The sequence below is a fragment of the Hyaena hyaena genome, unplaced genomic scaffold (genome assembly GCF_003009895.1).
Source record: "Hyaena hyaena isolate Hyena2069 unplaced genomic scaffold, ASM300989v1 scaffold_61, whole genome shotgun sequence".
Lineage (NCBI taxonomy): Eukaryota > Metazoa > Chordata > Mammalia > Carnivora > Hyaenidae > Hyaena > Hyaena hyaena.
The window spans coordinates 1,410,033-1,429,918 of record NW_024080693.1 but is presented as its reverse complement, the minus strand read 5'-3'; the positions used below and the strand labels follow the sequence as shown (position 1 = coordinate 1,429,918).

Below are 19,886 nucleotides of genomic sequence, written 5' to 3'. Positions count from 1 at the left end.
GGCAGTGTAGAGCCCCCTGCGGGGCTTGAGCTCACAAATCGTGAGATCATGGCCTGAGATGAAATCAGAGTCGGACATTTAAGCAACTGAGCCACCCGAGGTGCCCTGGAAGTTTCTGAGTATAGCCCGGTCTTCACTTTCCAGGCACTAGCCATTCACTCACACCTACTAGAGGCGAAACACCAGCACTGCAATGAAGAAACCTTGTCTTCGTCCTCAAGGTAATATAGAGGGGAGACACCCAAGTACTTATTACATAACATGGATTTATGGAAAGTGCCAAGGGAAAGGGAAAGACAAATTTGGTGCTGCGGCGGCACAGGGCGGGAAGGGCTCCTTCGGGTCTGGAAACCGGGGTGGAGACGGAAACAGCTGCCAGACATATTTGGTGGGTGGAATCTATGGAACTTGGCTGATGGGGCGTGCGCGGCGGGGAGTGGAGGGAGGAATCTTAAGAACGATTTCCAACTGGGGGATTCAGGGGAGTAGGTCTGTGCCGGAAGGAGTGCTCCCCAAAAGTTGCAAAAGTTTCAAGGGAGACAAGGCGACTCCTGTCCGACTGAGGCCGACCCTGGGATAGAGGATGCTTTAGAACACAAAAAAATCAGGGCTTCTCGAACGGAAAATCATTTCCTTTGGTGCTGCTACCTGGCCTCAACCTCAGGCCAAATCCCAAACCACTCCCCGTTAACTCCTGGCCCCCGGAATCTACTTACAAACTGGCCCTTGCGGCCTCTGCGAAACCCCAGGAGCATCCTTACTGCCGGGAGTGGCTGGACCAGGGCTGGATGGACGTGCAGACAGCCTCACAGGCGAGGGCCGCTCCCTAGGGCTTGTGCCCCTCCCGCCGGTCGAGCCCCAGACGCTATTTTACGCAATGCACTTTGCAACAACGTCGCCTGCCATTGGCTTTGCTTTCTTCTCGACCAATCGGAGCCACGGTTACTCCGCGCCCGTCGCTCTTGGCAACCAGCTGTCCCCCATTCAAATTCTCTCCGGGGCGGAAACGGTGCATGGTCAGTTCTCTGATTGGCCAGACCAGATGTCGATCTTTGACGCCATAGCCTATCCGACACCGTGGGAGGCAGAGGGCGGGCAGGATGAAAAACTGGTCCGCTAACCGAAGGGAACCCGGAAGTGGCGCGCCACAGGTAAAGGGGCCGGAACCTCTGGCTGTGGCGGAGGTGGGGTCCAGGAGGGCTCGGTCCCCGCCCGGGACCGGACTGAGGAGCTACCGCACAGACCGAGCGGGCGTATCAGGACCCAACAGGTGACGGAATTGAGGGACGCGGCTACCAGAACAGGAATCTCCTGGGTCTTAGACTTTAGGAAATAATCCAGTCTTTTGAGGAACACTGCAGATAGGCTCCTACCAAAGAGGCCCCGACTTCGAGTGGAACGTGGGGCCGTGTGCAGGAGAGCCTGCTCAAATGCCGTCTTCTGTTTTTCTTATAGATCGAGGCAGGCGATGGCTAGGAACGGGCCTGAGGGCACAGGTCCCATGCATGTGCCTTTTGGGCATATTGTGGCCAACCAGAAGTGGCGCGGGTCGCAGCTTGTGCAGGGGATGCAAGGTCAGTGGGCTGCCCTGTGCAAAAGGCCTCTTCTAAACTTTTTAAAAACGTCCTACCTACTGTCGCCTTTCACCCAGCGCTCACGGAACTCATTTTTCTTGTCTGTCTTCTAAGGGAAAATTAAAATCGTTTTTGAGGATGGCCTGACACCGGTAGATTTTTACGTGTCAAGCAGATCTTGCATTGTTTATGTCACCGAAGCTGATCTGGTGGCAGGAAATGGCTACAGAAAGAGGCTTGTTCGGGTTAGAAATGTAAGTACTGAATGGAAGAAATTGAAATTGAAAATTGACTTCCATCCACCACCACCCCCACCCCCCCCGAAATAATTTATATAAAGCCATTGGCCATTCCAAGCACACTGGACTGGTAGTTTTCTTAACTCTGCAGGTAGTTTTGTTACACAGTGGTTTACTGGTTTTTTTCCTTCCTCTGAAGTCCAGTAGTCTTCAAGGGATGGTGATAGTTGAGAAAACACGGATGAGTGAACAATACTTCTCAGCCATACAGAAGTTTACTGTGCTGGACCTTGGGATGGTGTTGCTTCCAGTGGCCAGCCAGATGGAAGCCTCCTGCCTTATTATCCAGTTAGTAAGTGCTGATTCCTACTCCTCTGCAGGAGCCCTGCCTTACAGATGCTTACCTGACATTCCTGGATCTTGTACTCTAGGTGCTGCGCTTGTTATGGTTGCAATCCATCAATCCAGTCTAAAGGAATCTATTCACCCTTGATCAACTGCAGCCAGAAGCAGATGATCCTTTTTTTTTTAAGCCTAGTTTTCCATTGTCCTCACTGATTATTAACTTGGTTGTACTATTTAGACTTGGCTGTACTTTAGAATTTCCTGAGAAGCTTTTAAATGTTTATTTGTTTTTTTGAGAGACAGGATCCAAAGCGGGCTCTGTGCTGACTGCAGAGAGCCCAGTGAGGGGTTTGAACTCACGAACTGTGAGATCATGACCTGAACCGAAATCCCACGCTTAACCAGCTGAGCCACCCAGGCGCCCAAGAATTTCCTGGGAAACTCTTAAAACAAAATTCTTTTCACATTTATTTATTTTTGAGAGACAGCACAAGCAGGGGAGGGCCAGAGAGAGGGAGACACTGCAGGCCCCCAGCTTTCGGCACAGAGCCTGATGGGGGGCCTCAAACCCATGAACAGGGGATCGTGACCTGAGCCAAAGTCAGACACTTAACCAACTGAGCCACCCAGGCAGTCCTCTTGGGAAACTTTTGAAAACAGTGATACATGAGCCTTACCTCAGACCAATTAAAAATCAGAATGTCAGGGTGGGACCTAAGCATGAATTTTTGTTGTTGTTGATTTAAAATTTCCCTTTTGATGTGTAGCTAGGATTGAGAATCAAACTGAAATAATGCAGGCAGCCCCGTGTAGTTCACAGATCCCTCTTCCATCTGTGCCGCATCCCTTCCTTCACTGTTCTTCCCTTGATGTAATGTGATTGTCTGCCTTCCAAATTCATTGCTAACTGAAGACTGGGTTTCTCTCCTCTGACAGACAAGCTTTCTCCGGGTCCTGTATTAAGCAAGTCCCTTTTCGGTTTAATTTAATCCCATACAATTGAATCGTTTATTAGTGAACAATAGAAAGATGTTTGAATTCCTCAAGAGTATGTTCATTGCTTACATTGCTTTATCTTAAGCATTCTGGAAATTTAATTTTTAATACATTTTTCTCTCTTACTCCTTTATGTACTCATATGGTTCGTTTTTCAGTAATTTTTCTGGGGCGCCTGGGTGGTTCAGTAAGTTAAGCATCTGACTCGATTTCCGCTCAGGTCATGGTCTCATGGTTCGTGAGTTCAAGCCCCATATCAAGCTCTGCGCTGACAGTGTGGACCCTGCTTGGGATTCTCTCTCCCTTTCTTGCTGCCCCCCCACCCCCCGTACGTCCCTGCTTGTGTCCTTTCTCTCTCAAAAAAAATTTTATTTTATTTTTTTTTTTTTAATTTTTTTTTAATTTTTATTTATTTCTAGGAGAGAGAGAGAGAGACAGCATGAGCAGGGGAGGGTCAGAGAGAGGGAGTCACAGACTGAAACAGGCTCCAGGCTCTGAGCTGGCAGTCAGCACAGAGCCCGACGCGGGGCTCGAACCCACGAACCGCGAGATCATGACCCAAGCGAAAGTCGGACGCTTAACCGACTAAGCCACCCAGGCGCCCCATCTCAAAAAAAAATTTTAAAAAACAGTAGTTTTTCTGATGTCTGAAAAATCAGATTTGTGGTATATGAAAACATTTGTAGTGGTAAGTCAAACTGAACCAAATGGAAAAAAAGTAAAACTCAATTTCCATTAATGTGTAGAAGAACTGCCGGTCCTCTAGAGGGCGCTCATGTGCTTTTCCTTTACTTTCCCATTAGGTTCAAGAACAAACCAAAGAGCCCAGTAAGAACCCTTTCCTCAGTAAGAAACGGACTCTGATCCCTGAGCTATCCCTCCTTCGAACTGTGCAGCAAATCCCAGGAGTTGGAAAAGTTAAAGCCCCGCTTCTGCTTCAGAAGTTCCCAAGTATCCAGCAACTCAGTAACGCTTCGGTCGGAGAACTGGAGCCAGTGGTTGGCCAGGCAGTAGCACAGCACATTCATGCCTTCTTCACACAGCCCGGGTGACGGCTCTTCCCACTGCGAGGAGCCACATGGTTTCCTTCGCATATTTAAAATTGAGGACAAGGAAATCTTTCGCTGCAACTAACAAAAGATGAGGTGAGGCCTGAATGGAAGCTGCCGGTTGCCCTGCCCTGTTCTCTGGGTTCAGGCGTTTAAGACCGTGCAGTTAGCAGGCTCCAGGTAGCACGGTCCTCATCATGCTAGTGAAAGAGGGCCCGTTGGGAGGCACCTGGCTGGCTCATAGGTAGAACATGCCACTCCTGATCTCGGGGTTTTGAGTTCGAGCCCCACATTGGGTGTACAGAGTACTTTAAAATAAAATCTTTTAAAAAAAGAAAGAAAGAGAGAGAGAGAGGGCCCGTGGGAATGTTCCTAAGAGAGTTTAAATAGGGACTCTCAAATTCAGCAAAAAGCCAGCCTGGGCAGACTTTAACATACCTTGACCTTGACTCGCATGGAAAAGTCTAATCAAGTTTAAGGAGGTAGAAGTGACCTTCTAAAGGAAGCAAACCTACAATGAAGTGCTGTGCTGTGTACCGTAAGCCCCTTGTTCCTGGTGGCAGGCCTAGTGTTCTTTCTATCGCTGGTTTGAGGGTGCTGCCAGTGTAAATAAACAATTGTACAGCCTTTCTTCTTCCTTTCTTTCCCCTCCCTCCGTCCTTCTCCCTTCCTGGTAGCTACAGTTTGTTTATAGCCCCTGAGCATGCCTTCTGAACACAGCCTGGAGTGGGGGGTCCCCTTTAAAGTTAAAAAGCCAATGTGTGTGAGAGGGGTAAAGAATGTGTTTGCAAATATATAGCCCAACAGTGGGAAGGTATATATAGGAAAATGGCAGGGGCAGATGCGTCCAGAGAGGAGAGCTAGGGGTGGGGATCCAAAGGTACAATCGACCACTGAGAAAATAAATGCAATTAAAGATGCACATATGTTTCCAAAGATGCTGAAATAACTTGAAAGCTCCCTGAGACCTGTTTTGCGAAATGTCTGTCATAAAACAAATATAGGAAAGTTTTGTGAATTAGGGTAGAAACAGTCTGAAAGAGGAGTGACATATAAGTGGAAAAAAATTTGAAAAAATACTAATTCAGGCAAATGAATGTGTTTATTTAAATATTTATACAAAAATGGGCCTAACAGCAGTGGATAGATAACACTTTCCCAAATGTGGCTACTTCCCTTTTGATATTGCACACTAGAAAATATTTAAGTTCTTAATTCTCAAAAACAGATTTCAATTTTTTTTTGTTTTTTTTTTTTAGCTATAGAACTTCAACTATGTCAACCGTGAATCTTAGTAGAATCACGGTGTCATCCAACTTGCAAGCAAGAGAAATTGACAGGTAAAAACAAGTCGAACAGAGTTTTAACCTAGAATCATTTACACCTTTGCCTTATAAAATGTTTCTAACCCATCTTAAAGACTCTTAAAATATACAGTTATATACTTTCTACTTTAAACACACACAAAAATGTTTTGAGTATCAAACAGTACATTGTCTACCTTGTAGATAGCTTTCCCGTCTAACACTGCCACCGTGTTAGCAACTGGTTAATGACATCAAACTAGAAGCAACGATGCTCCCAGATCCTGTGGTTTTTTTTTTGTTTTTATCTAGTAAGTGATGACAGATTTGGCACTAGACTTCATCTGGAAATAGCATTCTATTATGCAGAAATCGTCGTAAAATCTTTTCATTTCAGGTTCACAAATTCCCCTCAGGAAGCAGTTCTCCGGAACACTTCTCAGTTATACTAACATAGTCAATCATTACAGCCCCTTGACCTGCCTTCACTGGGGGTCGTTGGAATTCTGAGTTAAGGAATGATCTGTTACCCAAGCCCGGACACGGTCACGAGTAGGACAGCAATAGAGGTGACCCCCACTGAATTCTGATAGTAACCATAAGCCGTAACTAGCCGTTAAAAATAGCCATATTTGCAAGGCTGTTCTATTTACAATACTATATATAATAAATAACCTGCAGCAATATTGTAACACTCCCAAATTTCTAGAGGTTTCTTGTTACTTGCATTCACGAAGACCTGCCACCTACCAATTGTACGTTTACCTGGCGAGAAAAGGGGACTCGCGATTATTTAGACGCTTTCTATTGTGGCACAACTAGGAAGGCACGGTCGGCACCAGAGACACTGGCATTTGGAGCCCCTTTGCTCCCGTTAGTACAGAGAACTGTCGGAGTTGAGAAGGCTGAAGGGGGAGGGGAGCTTCTTCTTGACCTGTGGCCTCGCGACCCCCACTGACGGGAGGCACAAGGTGCTGGCCGACTTCTGTCTGTTCTTGTTGGTGCCCCAACTCAGAAAAGAAAGCTTCTTCGAGATTTTCTTGGTTTTATCAGTCTTGTCGTCGTCGTCGTCTACGGCTAAGCAGATCATGGAGTAGGTTTTCTGCATGCCCACAGAGTACGTCGCACACTTACTGTGCTGCGGAGGAAAGAGGAAAAAGGGTGCTAGAATCCTCCAGATAGCGGATAAATGACTGCTGGCAAGATTCTGCTCTTGCAGCATCCTTGCAAACTGAGCTGATGAAATTCTGAAACCCAGGTGACAAGTGCTTACATTCTTCAAAACAAGGACAATTTTTAAGGAATAGGCTCAGTAGTAGTAATTTAGGCGACGGACCACTACTCACTTTTTAAGGTTCTTAGTCTTCTTAAAAGGAACACATACTCACGGTCAACAATATGAAAATGATATACCAAACAATAGGTATTCCTCCCACCTTGGCTTCCAGGCCTCTCCCCTGAAGTAACCACTATTTCTGTTATGCTTTTAGAGAGAACGTTGATAGAGAGGTATTGATGTGTTGCATCTATACGTCACCATGGTCTTTTCCTTAAAGGGACTACATGACCCACTGTTCCACTCTTGCTTTCTTCACCTAACGTATGTTGGACTTCAGTCCATGCTAGTCAGTATAGATCAACTCTATTCTCTTGACAATCTAGAATCCATGGTGGAGATGCTATTAGCTTTTCCTCTATCTTTAAACTGATGAAATATACATAACAGAAAACTGACCGTTTTAACCATTTTAAAGGGTACAGGTGGATGGCACGAAGCCCATTCACACAGTTGTATAGCCATCCCCGCCATCCATCTCCTGAACCTTTTCATCTTCCCCAGTTGGAACTCTGGGCCCAGAGGCACTACTATTAACTTTTAAAAGATTGTGCAAGGTTCACTTAAGAAATCTGAAGATCCTTGTTTCCTGTAACCTTCCACATGGATTGTCACCTGCTTCGAAGGTTTGCCTGACATTGAGGTTGCTGTGTTCAAGTGTTGACTGAACATCTGCTAGGTTTCAGGCACTGAAATCAGGCCTTTAAATATACGTACAACATACCTAAAGCGGCGGGGCACACTGTTCATGATAGAAATCAAGAAATTTGAGAGATGGGATGATAAAGAAGGGTATTCACTCTGGAGTCTGGCTCCTTTGGATGAAGATGCCTCTTTTCTAGAAAATTGCCATTGGATCCCACCACACTCTACAAGACATACACACAACCCTCTGCTTTTAATGAAAAGCAGTAACAGTCGTGGATGTAGAATTGATGCCTGCAAACATTTTTCAACCTCACCCTGCTTAGAGTCCATTATCCATCTTTACACCCACTGCCTTACAGATTCCCTCTATCCTCCACTGTAGTCCAACCAGCAAAGGCCAAGTCTCGTTAAACTCTACCCTCTGCCTCACCCCCAGGCCTGCACCCAAATGGCTGCACGTTACTGGGGGACATTTACCGAGCCAATTGGCTTCCCTTGAAGTTCTTAACCCTGATCCCAAATCTCTGCTGGGCACCTCATTACCTGGCACTCCTACAGTATTCTAGCAATTTCATTCCTTCTAGAGGTCTCTCAAAGCCCCACACACGTCCTCCTGATACTCCTGCGTTACCCTAATAGCATCTGTCCCTAAAGACCAGTTCTGTGTGCCTGCATCTCCCCCGCCCTCGGGGTGTGCCCTCCTTCCTGTACTCCTGCTTCCTGACCCTTGCTATCAGCACACAGGCTTGCTGTGTTATCTACACACACCTATGCCGCCACCACCGCCTTTGAAAAGCTTCCCTTTTTCCTATGTCCCCCTCCCAGATCGCATCCCAATGTCTGCTCCCTTTCTGCCACTCCCCCAAATACTCCTGAGGCACCCCCCTGACTCACGGCATTAAGGGAGCCCAGTCCAAAACCACTGCACTCGTCCCACGTCATACCAAAGAGGAAACGGTCCTAAGGAGGGAAGTAACCCGCTGAAGGCCACACAGCTGGTTAGAATCAGATCAGAGAGAGCCTGATTCCAGGGCTAGGGTCTCTGCTCCATCAATAGGATTCCAGGTATGCTCTGCAGATGGGTGCTGGGGCTCCCCACTGCAATCCAGAGAGTGGGGGAGCAGGTTGCCAGTTCAATCGGAGCATGGGCTGTGCTGTTCTCATCATCTGGTTTTGTTTAAAGCAAAGGCAATTAACACCAGTGCTCAGTTGCCATTGTCTAAGGCCTTGGGGTGAAAAGAATAACCCTATCACGGTTATTATAACACCTATGGTGAATGGAAACTGCAGCCCATGCTGGCACCGCCTCCCCATTTTCCTGCAGCTCAGAACCATTTTCCTTGACCCCCAAGGTCACACGGCTGGCAGTAACGCCATTCCAGCAAGTCTGAGTCTAGAATCCTTGCTTTTCTGCCCCTACCTCAGCTCTTTCATGGCCCGGTTCAAAGTTCTCGTAGGATAGAAAGATAAGCCTTTCTCCTTATGCTGTGCCCCCCCCCCCCCCCCACCATCACGAAGGCTCTGGTCCTGAGCCCAGCTCATTTATTTATCCTTCCTTTGGACAAACTTCTTTTGTTTCTGGTTGGGACCCCGATCCCTTGTCCTGCAATGCCATGGTTCTGCCCCTAAAAACTCCATTTCTCATGATCCCTTCTCCCAAAATGCTCTCCGAGTCCCTCGACTTCATCTTCCTTCATTTTTAAATGGAGATATAAGTCACATCCCATAAAATTCACCACATTAACGCCATTCTGTGGTTTCGAGCGCATTCAGAGTTGTGGAGCCACCACAGGAGTTCAGAACATGTCCTTGACCTCCAGAAAGCAGCTCTGTACCTGTCAGTAGTTATTTCCCATTCTCTGACACCCCAGCCCCTGGCCACCACTGGTCTACACTGTGTTTCTGTGGATTAGCCTGTTGTAGACATCTCTTATCATGGGAATCACATGACCCATTCACCCTCGGCCCTCTAATCAGTTCTGTTGCCATCTCTCCCTGGAAAGTACTCTTTTGTCCTGCCGGCAAACAATAATAGACACGGCCCTGCCTCCCTCCCTCTCCACCTCTTAACCGTAGTCTACACAACCAACCGTTGTTCTCCGGCAGGATTTTATTTGCTCGATTCCAGAAGCTGCTTTATCCTATCTCTCTGAATGCTCCCTCACAACTTCCTTTGCACCCACGTCTCTTCTAACTGACCTCCAGAGGCCTGCAGCGTCTCATGGATTAGTCCTTGTCCCTCAGGCCCTCATGGGTAATTCCAGTTAGTCTCTGAACGGCTTTAACTATCATCTCTAGGTTGGTGATTCTCAGGTATTTCTAGGTCTGACTTCTCCCTTGCACTGCAGATTTGAACATCCAGCCGCCTACTTCACATCTGCATTCGACATGTGAAACATTCAAGGTACAACTCTGTTTTCCCTCTTCTCTGCCTCCCTCGTCCCTTGCCCCTGTTCCCCATCGCTACGAAAAAAAAATAGTGCCTTTGTTCAAGACCCAAACTGAGCAGTCATTTTCCTTTTCACAAGGTTTCCTACACAGATCACCTACAAATCCCTGTCAGCTCTACCTACAAAAATACATCTCAGGGGCATGCACCCCCCCGCCCTAGTGTACGCTGCTCACGTCGTTGGCCAGCACACCTGCTACAGCCAGCTTCCGCTGTGGCCACCCGGCCAGCCTCAGGCAACAAGACGTCCTTCTCAAATAAACATCATTCCCCTTCTTGAGAGGCTCAATGGCTTCCAAACTCCCACCACTGCCAAGGTGGCCCTGCCTGCCTCCCATCTCATTTCCTGCCGCTCCCTCCCTCGTCTCCACCTTCCAGCTGAAAGGCTTTCTTTCTGTTCCTCCAGCAGAAGCTTCTTCCTGGTATGGGGACTCCACACCTGTCGGTCCCCCTGCCCAGAATGCACCTCTGGTGCCTCCTCAAACAGCTGGCTCGTCCCCGTCACTCACGTCTCAGTGCAAGCCATGTCTAGAGGAACCCGTCACCACCTCCAATCATTCTGTTGCATTACCCGATTTATTTCCCATACCACACTTGTCGAAAATCAACAACCACTTATTTGCTTATTTAGGGCCAGCTTTCTGGGGACAGGGACCTCATTGGCCTGGCTCAGCTGGGGCTCCAGCTCCAGCCTACACACAGGATGCTCCCTCAACGTCTAAAGAATGAACACTGTCATAGAGGGAAGCGTCTAAGGTCCATAATTAAATGTGACCAAGTGTGGAAGAGAATGTACACAATTCCTCCTGCTGGGGGAGAACGAAGGCTATATAACTGCGCATATGACCATGCACGGGCACCAGACACTTCCCGAGATCTCACGGGGAACAGCCAGCGCTGTCTCTGATGTGTGGAGAGGGACTTCCACATGTCGTCTCTGGCCCTTTTGTAGCACTTGACTATCTTTCTTTTCTTTTCTTTTTTTACCATAAGTACGTATGACTTTTGTAATAAATAATCAGAAAAATAATTGGTTCTTTTATGCACAGCATTTTTTACAGCTTTCCAATGATCTCTTTGGCCCAAGGTGAGCACATGCCAGCAAAGACCAGCTTGGGAGTTTCTGGGCAGGTCACCAATGCAGGCAGGAGGCAAAGGGTCTGCTGACACTTCTGGGGCAGCCTCGCTTTGCGTGGCTGTTTCCTGTTGGGGTGTGAGCACTCACCATGGACGAGGTGAAGTCCAGGAGGCTCACGACCTTCATCTCCACGCCGTCTGTGCCCTTGCCCTTCAACAGTTTCATGACCTCGCTCACCGTCAGCCACTTGCAATCCACGTCTTGAATGGAAACAATATAATCCCCTTCCTTGGCTCCCGCCAGCTACAAACGGCAGGATTTAAATGAAGGTCAGTGTTCTGTTCACTCTAATCCCTGGATCGGTTCCCAAGTGCATTAACAAAACAGACATTTGCATAAGTTTGCTACAAGACAGCACACATGGATCCTTTGCTCCCTGGGCAGGTAAGACCCATGAGAAGCCTTTCACATGGTCAGACTTTTTACATAGAGGACCCCTAAATTCATTCATACACCCAGATATATTTGTTTGGGCAGCTTTCTTTCTGTTTGACCTGTCCGACTGCTTGCAAAGATACCAATGAATTTTGCTCCCGATCACCAGGGGGCACACACTTACGGCAGCAGAGCAATTAGGGTCCAGAAAGTGAACTTGAACTGGCGAGTTTCCTCTCAAAGTGAATCCCAAATCCCCTTCTTCTGCAGTGAAGTGAATGCTGCGAGGAGGGGTCCATCTCTTGTTGGCCGAAAACACCGCCAGGGGGCCCTGTGGAACAGCATCATTAGGTGCAGATCTGAAGGCTGACTCAGGCATTTGAAAGCTGAGGGGTGCCTGGCTGGCTCAGTGGGTTAAGCGTCTGACTCTTGATTACGGCTCAGGACATGATCTTGTGGTTAATGAGTTGGAGCTCCACATCAGGCTCCGGGCTGAGAGTGCAGAGCTTGCTTGGGATTCCCTTTCTCTCTGTCCCTCCCTGTTCTCTCTCTCTCTCTCTCTCTCTCTCTCTCTCTCTCAAAAATAAATATTTTTTTTAAAAAAAATGAAAGCTACAGGACATGTCACTTTGTTGTCCTTGCAGATGTCACTTGGCCTTGCTCAGAGACTAATGACACCGTCTGGGATAATACATGCTACAGCAGTCATAGAGGACCATCAGCTGCCATTTTCTCTCAAATATCCAACATATTTTAAAGAAAATGTTCTTTAAAAAGTCATCTTAGGGGCACCTGAGTGGTTCGGTCGGTTAACTGTTCGACTTCAGCTCAGGTCATGATCTTGTGGCTTGTGAGTTCAAGGCTCTGTGCCTGCTTCAGATTCTGTGTCTCCCCCTCTCTGCCCCTCCCTTGCTTGTGCTTGCTCTTGCTCTCTCTCGAAAATAAATATCAAAAAAAAATTTTTTTTAAATAGGTCATCTTGGGGCACCCGGGTGGCTCAGTGGGTTGAGCATCTGACTTTGGCTCAGGTCATCATCTCGCAGTTTATGAGTTTGGGCCCTGTGTTGGGCTCTGTGCTGACAGCTCAGAGCCTGAACCTGCTTCCGATTCTGTGCCTCCCCCTCTTTTTGCCCCTCCCCCACATATGCTCTGTCTCTCAATAATAAATAAACGTTCAAAAAATTTTTGAAAAAAAGGTCACCTTAATGAAAATTGTATAAAGTCTCTAATGAAAAAAAGTATAGTTATCTAAAAATAACCTTTGATATACTTGCAGCCTGTATGAGCTGTCCCCTTGGGTCATTAAGGAACAAGCATTCAACATACCAGCTTTTGGAAGAAGTCCGTTGCTGTCACCTTGGAGAACTGTGGCAATATAATTTCAACCTCTTGCTCAGTTTTAGCTGGAAAAGAATATTAAAAGTTAAAGTGTAAATGTTCCTATAATTGAAAGTTATCCTTGAAAACTCAGGTCTAAGTCTTCTCTCTGAAGGGAAGAGAGAAGTCACCCGGCCTTCCTCTTGGTCTTGACAAGTGGCACAGAAGAGGGACTGACTGCCTGTCAACCCCCTGGCCCAGTGTCAGCTGTACCTTCCATCTGGGAACCTACTGTGAGCCGTACCTTGCTCTGGGGCCGGGACAGAGCAGTGACAATCAGACACATCCCCGGCGCTCGAGGAGTATGTTCATATTCTAGCGGACTTCCTTTGGCACTCAGGAAACCTGACCGAGAAGTAGTCTACATTTCAGGGGTGGCTGTTACAGAAGGAAGGACCAGCACAGAGTCCTGGGTGAGATGAGCTTCCTCTTTTCATCATCAATGTGGGATATGAGGATTTCAAGGGGACATTGGTTTGCCCGGCTGTGTCCCCTGATAGCTTAAATCTCCACCATCACATTCATGGGACACTCACGCCAGCTCTCACCATGAGGCTGGTCAGTTCCTGACAAAGGATCCCAGAGCAGGTCAAGGATACATGAAGAACAGTCTACAAAGGAAACCTGGGGAAGCAGCCTGGTCCTGCCAAGGTAGAACATACCCCTCTCTTCACAGGATGGCCCTGTGGCTTCTTACAATGCGCCTGACTCAGTGTTGGGCCCAGACAGGGTGCTCCCTGACCTCCTCCGTGGTGATGTCTCTACTTCCTGGCCACAGAGCACACTACGTGGACACAGGGGCCAAGGAGGGAGCCAGTGCCCACGAAGGAGACTCACAGAGCACACTCCTGCTTCCACCTACCGGCTTGGTCACCTGGGGCAAAGGCTGATGTCCCTAAGCCTTTCCTGCCTCATCTTTAAGATGAGGGCAATACCTCCCTAGAGAAGTGGAGGAAGAGTTGAATGAGATTCTGTATACACATGGTGCTTACTGTTGTGCCTGGCAGACCTCGAATGCTCAGTAGGTACCAGCCAGCGTTAGCACAGACAAGCCCGGGCTCCAGCTTGAGCAGGGCTCTGCCTCTACGGAACTGGTGCCCAGAACTCGGGGTGGAGCGTTAACAGACTAGGGACAGAAGTGCAGGAAGTGGAGGAGAAGGAAGTACAGACAAAGGAGGCTCTCTTGATCGGGTCACCTTTGTCCCCTCCCCCCAACTCCTCAAAAGATCCTAGTCATTCCTAAACTGTCAAGTCACCTCTCAGAGGGGCCCCCCAACTCCTGACTCCTGGGGCAGAACTGACAGCCACCTCCCCAAGGGCAGCAACGACTGTGCAAAGCACCTCCGTCTTCCTGAACCCAGGACAGTAACCAATACCTTGGAAACGCCTAGAAAGTGTTGGTGGTGTATGATCTCACTTATGTGTGGAATCTAAGACAGTCAAACTCATAGAAGCAGAGAGCAGAATGGTGGGTGACGGTGGGGGTGAGGTGGGGAGCGAGGCAACGGTGGGTCAAAGGGTACAAAGTTTCCGTTATGCAAGATGAGTAACTTTTAGAGGTCCAACACACAGCGTGGTGACTATAGCTCACAACACTATATCGTACACTTGAAATTTGCCCAGAGGACAGATCTTCAGTGTTCTCACCACACACACACACACTCACACACACACACACACACACACACACGATAAACTAGGTTTTGAAGGATTTTCACCACCAAAGTAAAAGTTTTCCCCGCAACCCCTGGTTCCACTAGATCAGTGAAAAAAAAAGATTTTTGTCCTACAAAAAGAATGAAAGGAAATGGTGTTGTGAACGGAGTAGAGGGCAGGAAAGGGCAGGCGTAGGAGAGGGAATATGGAAGCCTTCGGATTTAAAACCATGGAGCTGAAGGTAAAAGACACAGCAAAGAGCATTCCCAGAAGGCAGACGGACTCTGGGGCGTGGAGCGTAGCAAATACATCAAGGCCAAGGTAGATTCCATGATCTCCTGACACAGGTGATGGCTGGAACCCCAGGGAGGTTGTGAGACTTTAAGGAAAGGCATCTGGACGAGGCAAACCAGCGACAGTAGACCCTCAAGAGTGCCTGAGGGGTGGGTGGGATCGGGCAAGACCAGTCAGCCAAGGGGGTCATGAAGGCGATGAGAACAGAGGCAAGGTGGCAGGGCGCCCGGAAACCAAGGCAGTCACATGCTACAACAACGATAAAGAAGGCCCTATACCGCGTGAGCAGCAGATAACTCCAGGGCGAGAGCAGTGCCCAGCACGCAGCAGAGTCTGCCCGAGCCTTCCGGGATGAGCAGACACGGGCCGTGCCCCCGGACACACGGGCTTCCAGGCCACTCACAGATAATGTCGGGGGCATCCATCAAGTTCAGCAGGTCGTCGTCCTCTTGGTGCTGAGCATACTTGAGCCGGGAGCGCTGGTGTGCCGCACACAGCACCTCCCGCAGCATGTCAATGTGGCGCAGTTTCTTGCACAGGCTGGCCTCCCTCACGGACTCTTCGTGGTGGCCAACGGCTCTGCGCAGGTGGGCCTTGCCTGCCAGCAGAAAAACACCGCCCGTGCCATCAGTGTCCCGAAGTGCAGCGCAAGTGTCTCAGGGAGAGCCAAAGTGCCCCGGGATCAGCCCAGGAAGGGGACCCTCTCTCTGCTGAAGGACCTGCCTGGATGGCTTGCATCCCTCTCCGACCCATGAGCGGTAGGCTCACTCGGGTCTATAAAACATCCATTTAGCAAATAGTTACCAAATGTTCTAGGCGGTAGAGATAACGCAGCGAGCAAACATGAGCCTCTGTAGTCATGGAGTTTATGTGCTAGTGGTTGAAGAGAGATCACTAACTGGCAAGCAGACAGACAGTGGATCACGTGGCAGGAAGGTTGTGGAGAAAACTAAAGCAGGGCAGGCAGCAGATACAGCACAACAAGATGAGAACAAAAAGGTGCTCTTCTCTGACAGGTGATCCAGAAGGCCTTTTTGAAGGTAATTTTTTAGAGCGAGGGAGACACATAATCCGAAGCAGGCTCCAGGCTCCAAGCTGTCAGCACAGAGCCCAACATGGGGCTCAAACCCACAAACCATAAGATGACCAGAGCTAAAGTCACTTAACTGACTGAGCCACCCAGGCGCCCCGAAGGTGACTTGTGAGTAGAGCCCTGAAGGAGGCAAGGGTATCTGACAGGAGAGCACTCCTGAAAGCAGGAACAGCAAGTGCAAAGGCCCTGGGGCAGGACTACGCCTATTATGTGTTCAAGGGCCACAAGGAGCTTGAGGGTGTGGCTGGAGGCAGTGAGGGCCAGAGCAAAAGGCAGGAACTATGAGCCCAGAGACAGCAGGGGCCAGACCACGTCCAGCCTTACCAGTGCAGGGTGAGGGCTTCTGCCCCTACTCCGGGTGAGATGGGGGCCCATGAGGGTATGAACAGAGGACCCATGTGGACTGGCTATGAAGGAGCAAAGGGAAAGCAGGGGGGCCAGTTATGAGTTCTCTGGGTCTGTTACCTCAACTGCAAAGTGGAGACCACACTATACCTACATCACAGGGTTGTGTCAGATTGAAGGGGAGTCACTGTTTGTTAAGTAAGCACGCCATACGTGTGGCTTGGACCAGCGTGGCAGCTAAGAAGTGGCCAGAGCTGCGAAGTGTTTTCTAGAGAGAGTCGACAGGATTTGCCAATCAGATGTGGGAGATGAGAAAGGCACTGAAGGCGGAAGATGAGCCCCAGGCTTCTGGCCTGTGCACTTAGAAGCTTGGGGAGCCATCGAAGGGACGGGGAAAGGGCGTGTCTGGGGTAAAGGCCAGGTTTGGGGAGAGGAATTCAGGTTCGCACATGAAAAGAGATATTCGCTCCTACACTTGGCAGGGACCAAACCAGGACAATTCATCACCAGTTCTCAGTGTGACAGAAGAAAGTTAACAAACACGTGCTTCCACATTCGGATGACCCAGGGCTGGCCCCTGGCCTCTAGATTGCACTAGAAGATTGTCAAAGCTCTGGCTGCACTTTGGGAGGCCTGGGCCCTCACAGAACCCGCGAGAACACAGTTCCAGAAGCCTGCTGAGGCTACAGACTGTGCCTCACTGTATCTGATCCACAGCGGCCAGGACGACTCCGTGCTCTCTGAGCCCTGCCCTGGGGACCCATCTGCGGCCCTGTAAGCAGGATGGCCGACACGTACCCAGCAGTTGGCGCTGCTGACCGTTCTTGAGCGTGGCCAAGGGCGTCAGCCCTTCCGGCATGTGGTCATAGAGCTGGGACAGGCACTTCTCCTGATGATCCTCATCTGCGCCAGGCTTCACTGCAATGAAAGCCACAGGGCAAATCCCTTATGTGGACATGGCCGCAGACCCCTCGGAGAGATCTCTTTCAACCACATCTCCAGTCTTCCTTCTCCACTTCCACAAGGCACTTGGGTATTGATAGGTCCTTCTGCTCCCGGACACACCCCTGGCTACTTTGTGCACCGTGGCCAGGTACACCCTTGGGGCTCTTGGTTTGGCTCTGAGCCCCCACTCTACCTCCTCCAACTCCCCCACCTCACGGAACCTTCTAGCATAGCCCTGCCTCAGACCCCTGGTGGCCTCCACACCTACACCCTCCCTGGCATGTGCGCCCTCTCCAGCCTCACCACCTCAACGCTGCCGGCCTCCCTTCCAGAGCTCAGCTAGTGTTCTCGCTCTGGCTGTCCTTTTCATCCTTGCTCGGCTGCAAAAGTCTTCCTCAGAGGTCAAAGGCCATCTCAAATGTCACCGCCTCTGAGAAGCCTTCGGTGACCTCACCAAGGAATCCAACTGCTGCCCCATTTGTGTTTCTACCGTGATCACCGAAGTATTGTTATTTCTATTGGTTTATGTGACTCATCCAGCCTAAAAGATTCGATAGTAGCACTGGGAGAAGCAGCCACACTTTCCTAGAGTCCACTAGATATGAGGGACTATTTAGCTCTGCACACAGGCACCTGGTTTCAACAACTGTCCTATGAGATAGGGTCTCTTCATATCCCCATTTCATAGATGAGAACACTGAGGCACAGAAAATTAAGGAAATTAAGATCACACAGCTAGTAAATGGCGTAGCTGTGATATGAACCCAGGCAGTGTGGCTCCAGAAGTGGCTTACTTTCGGGGGCTACTTTGATTAGAACTAATGACAACAAAAGTCCCATCTGACCTCAGATTAGCATCAAGACCAGGGTGAGGAGAGCAAGACCCTCCCCTGAGCTAAAAACGTTAAGAGGGCGTCATCCAAAACTCAGCAATCAGGAGATACAGTAGTTTAATACAGCTTTCTAAATATCAAAATTAATGCTAAAACATACATGATGAAGAAACATCAAAATTCCTCTTTGCCTCAGGTTGTAATGTGGCTCAGCACAGCACTGTTATGGATCTGTAGTCTTTCTTTAAAATTTGGGTCACCACAGGGGCGCCTGGGTGGCTCAGTCGGTTAAGCGTCCAACTTCGGCTCAGGTCATGATCTCACTGCTCGTGGGTTCGAGCCCCACGTCGGACTCTGTGCTGACAGCCAGCTCAGAGCCTGGAGCCTGTTTCAGATTCTGTGTCTCCCTCTCTCTCTGACCCGCCCCTGCTCACGCTGTCTCTCTCTCTCAGAAATAAATTTAAAAAAATTTTTTTTTAAATTAAAATTTGGGTCACCATGGATCTTTTTGTTGTTGTTGCATTAGTTTTGATTCATTTAAATGAGACACAGAGAGAGCAGGGAAGAGAGAGAGACAATTCCCCATGCAAGCAGGGGAGGGGCAGAGGAATAGGGAGAGGATCCCAAGCAGGCTCCCCGCTGTCAGCACAGAGCCCAACGCAGGGCTCCATCTCACCCACCGTGAGATCACAACCTGAGCCAAAATCAAGAGCCGGATGCTTAACCGACTTGAGCCACTCAGGAGCTCTGGTTTGGATTCATTTAAAATATCACATCCCAAGGTCATCTTGGATGCCGAGTTTGGGGACACCCCCTTGGATTCGGTGCCCAGGTGAGGGTTTCACTGGTGCCAACCCTGGGCTCAACCCTCAGGGAAAAGTCATCTCCTTGGAGCTGTCCGCTCCATCTCAGGCAGAATTACACTACCCCTCTTCCCCTACCATGAGAACATGCAACCCCTAATCCCACACTGGCCCCCAGGCTGTGAGCATCTCCAGGGTAGGCAGACAGCGCTCGCTCAACTCACAATGTCCCGGAAGCACAACCTGAACCAAAGCCCAGAGCCTCCAAGCCCGCAAGCCTTACGCTGGTGGTCAATGAGAAGGGTGGCCGCGAAGTAGTGGGCCAGGGCTCCGTAGTGGTGGGCCTTCACACAGGCCAGGCTGGCCCAGGAGTAGGGGATGTTCTCCTTCACTGGCTCCTGGCTCATGGCCGCGTGCAGCTGCCGATAGACCTCCCCGACCTGAAACAGAAGGGACGCTGGGAACGGGGAGCCTGGCACGGCGGGGGGCGGGGGGCTCACGCACCCAGGCTGCAGAAAAAGAGCCCTTTCTTCTATGGAGCGGCCCTGCCTGAGGCCACTCCAGGATCTGGGAGGAGCTCCAAGGGTCCCTCATTCTCCCGTGTCACAGTTAACAGGGAGATCAGGCAATTGTCACTATGCTGCTTTTCAGGCTAAGCCACAGATGGAGTCGGTGATCCATATCGGAAACGCCGCAACTTGCCAAGAAAATGCAAGCTAGCGCTCTGGCCAGGACGGCATGCTGTTTGCAGTAGACCCACACCAGCGCGTCCTGCCCACCCCCAGAAGTCATGGGCACCAGGACGGCTTACCTTGGCAGCCTCCTGAGCCACCTTCACCAGCATGAAGAACTCATTCCGGATCCCAGGAAGGCAGATTTTCTCGAACACATTCTCCTGGGCTTGTGCAAGCATCATTTTGACCAGCACACTGAGCATGGCAGGACTCATGTCATAACTTGGGGTGTGAGTGAACGTCTCTTTCAGGTGATTTAAAACCCCTACAAATTGGGGAAAAAAAATTTTCGCACGGGTTGGGGACATTTCTCTCACCACGCTGTTCAAAAACATAGAGGACGACAGAAGTGA

General features: G+C 49.5%; 3 protein-coding genes across 6 annotated transcripts in view; 1 reads left to right on the top strand and 2 right to left on the bottom strand.

The window, feature by feature from the left end:
* Nucleotides 1–832, bottom strand: part of CEP89 (centrosomal protein 89) — a 62,911-nt gene extending 62,079 nt beyond the window's left edge. For both annotated transcript variants that reach the window (XM_039231890.1, XM_039231891.1), the window contains exon 1: nt 717–832. In XM_039231890.1, the coding sequence (XP_039087821.1) occupies nt 717–755 (39 nt within the window). In that variant the 5' untranslated portion in view covers nt 756–832. The remainder of the gene's footprint in view (nt 1–716) is intronic.
* Nucleotides 833–1,091: 259 nt separating this feature from the next.
* FAAP24 (FA core complex associated protein 24) lies at nt 1,092–4,984 on the top strand. 3 transcript variants are annotated; one of them, XM_039231937.1, is made up of 5 exons: nt 1,092–1,151; nt 1,456–1,574; nt 1,689–1,828; nt 2,013–2,165; nt 3,958–4,984. In XM_039231937.1, exons 2-5 carry the CDS (start codon nt 1,469–1,471, stop codon nt 4,204–4,206), a joined length of 648 nt encoding a protein of 215 aa, XP_039087868.1. In that variant the 5' UTR covers nt 1,092–1,151; nt 1,456–1,468; the 3' UTR covers nt 4,207–4,984. The 3 variants fall into 3 exon arrangements, with proteins under 3 accessions (XP_039087868.1, XP_039087867.1, XP_039087869.1); XM_039231936.1 differs by having other exon boundaries at nt 1,140–1,270; XM_039231938.1 differs by lacking the exons at nt 1,092–1,151; nt 1,456–1,574 and having other exon boundaries at nt 1,746–1,828; nt 2,018–2,165.
* A 302-nt stretch (nt 4,985–5,286) lies between these two features.
* The window catches only part of RHPN2 (rhophilin Rho GTPase binding protein 2), a 56,711-nt gene continuing 42,111 nt past the window's right edge, over nt 5,287–19,886 (bottom strand). The window contains exons 8-15 of the mRNA XM_039231928.1: nt 19,611–19,798; nt 19,083–19,239; nt 17,017–17,136; nt 15,184–15,378; nt 12,780–12,856; nt 11,638–11,784; nt 11,166–11,321; nt 5,287–6,645 (exon numbers count right to left, since the gene is read on the bottom strand). Coding sequence (XP_039087859.1) covers nt 6,382–6,645; nt 11,166–11,321; nt 11,638–11,784; nt 12,780–12,856; nt 15,184–15,378; nt 17,017–17,136; nt 19,083–19,239; nt 19,611–19,798 — 1,304 coding nt within the window. The 3' untranslated portion in view covers nt 5,287–6,381. The remainder of the gene's footprint in view (nt 6,646–11,165; nt 11,322–11,637; nt 11,785–12,779; nt 12,857–15,183; nt 15,379–17,016; nt 17,137–19,082; nt 19,240–19,610; nt 19,799–19,886) is intronic.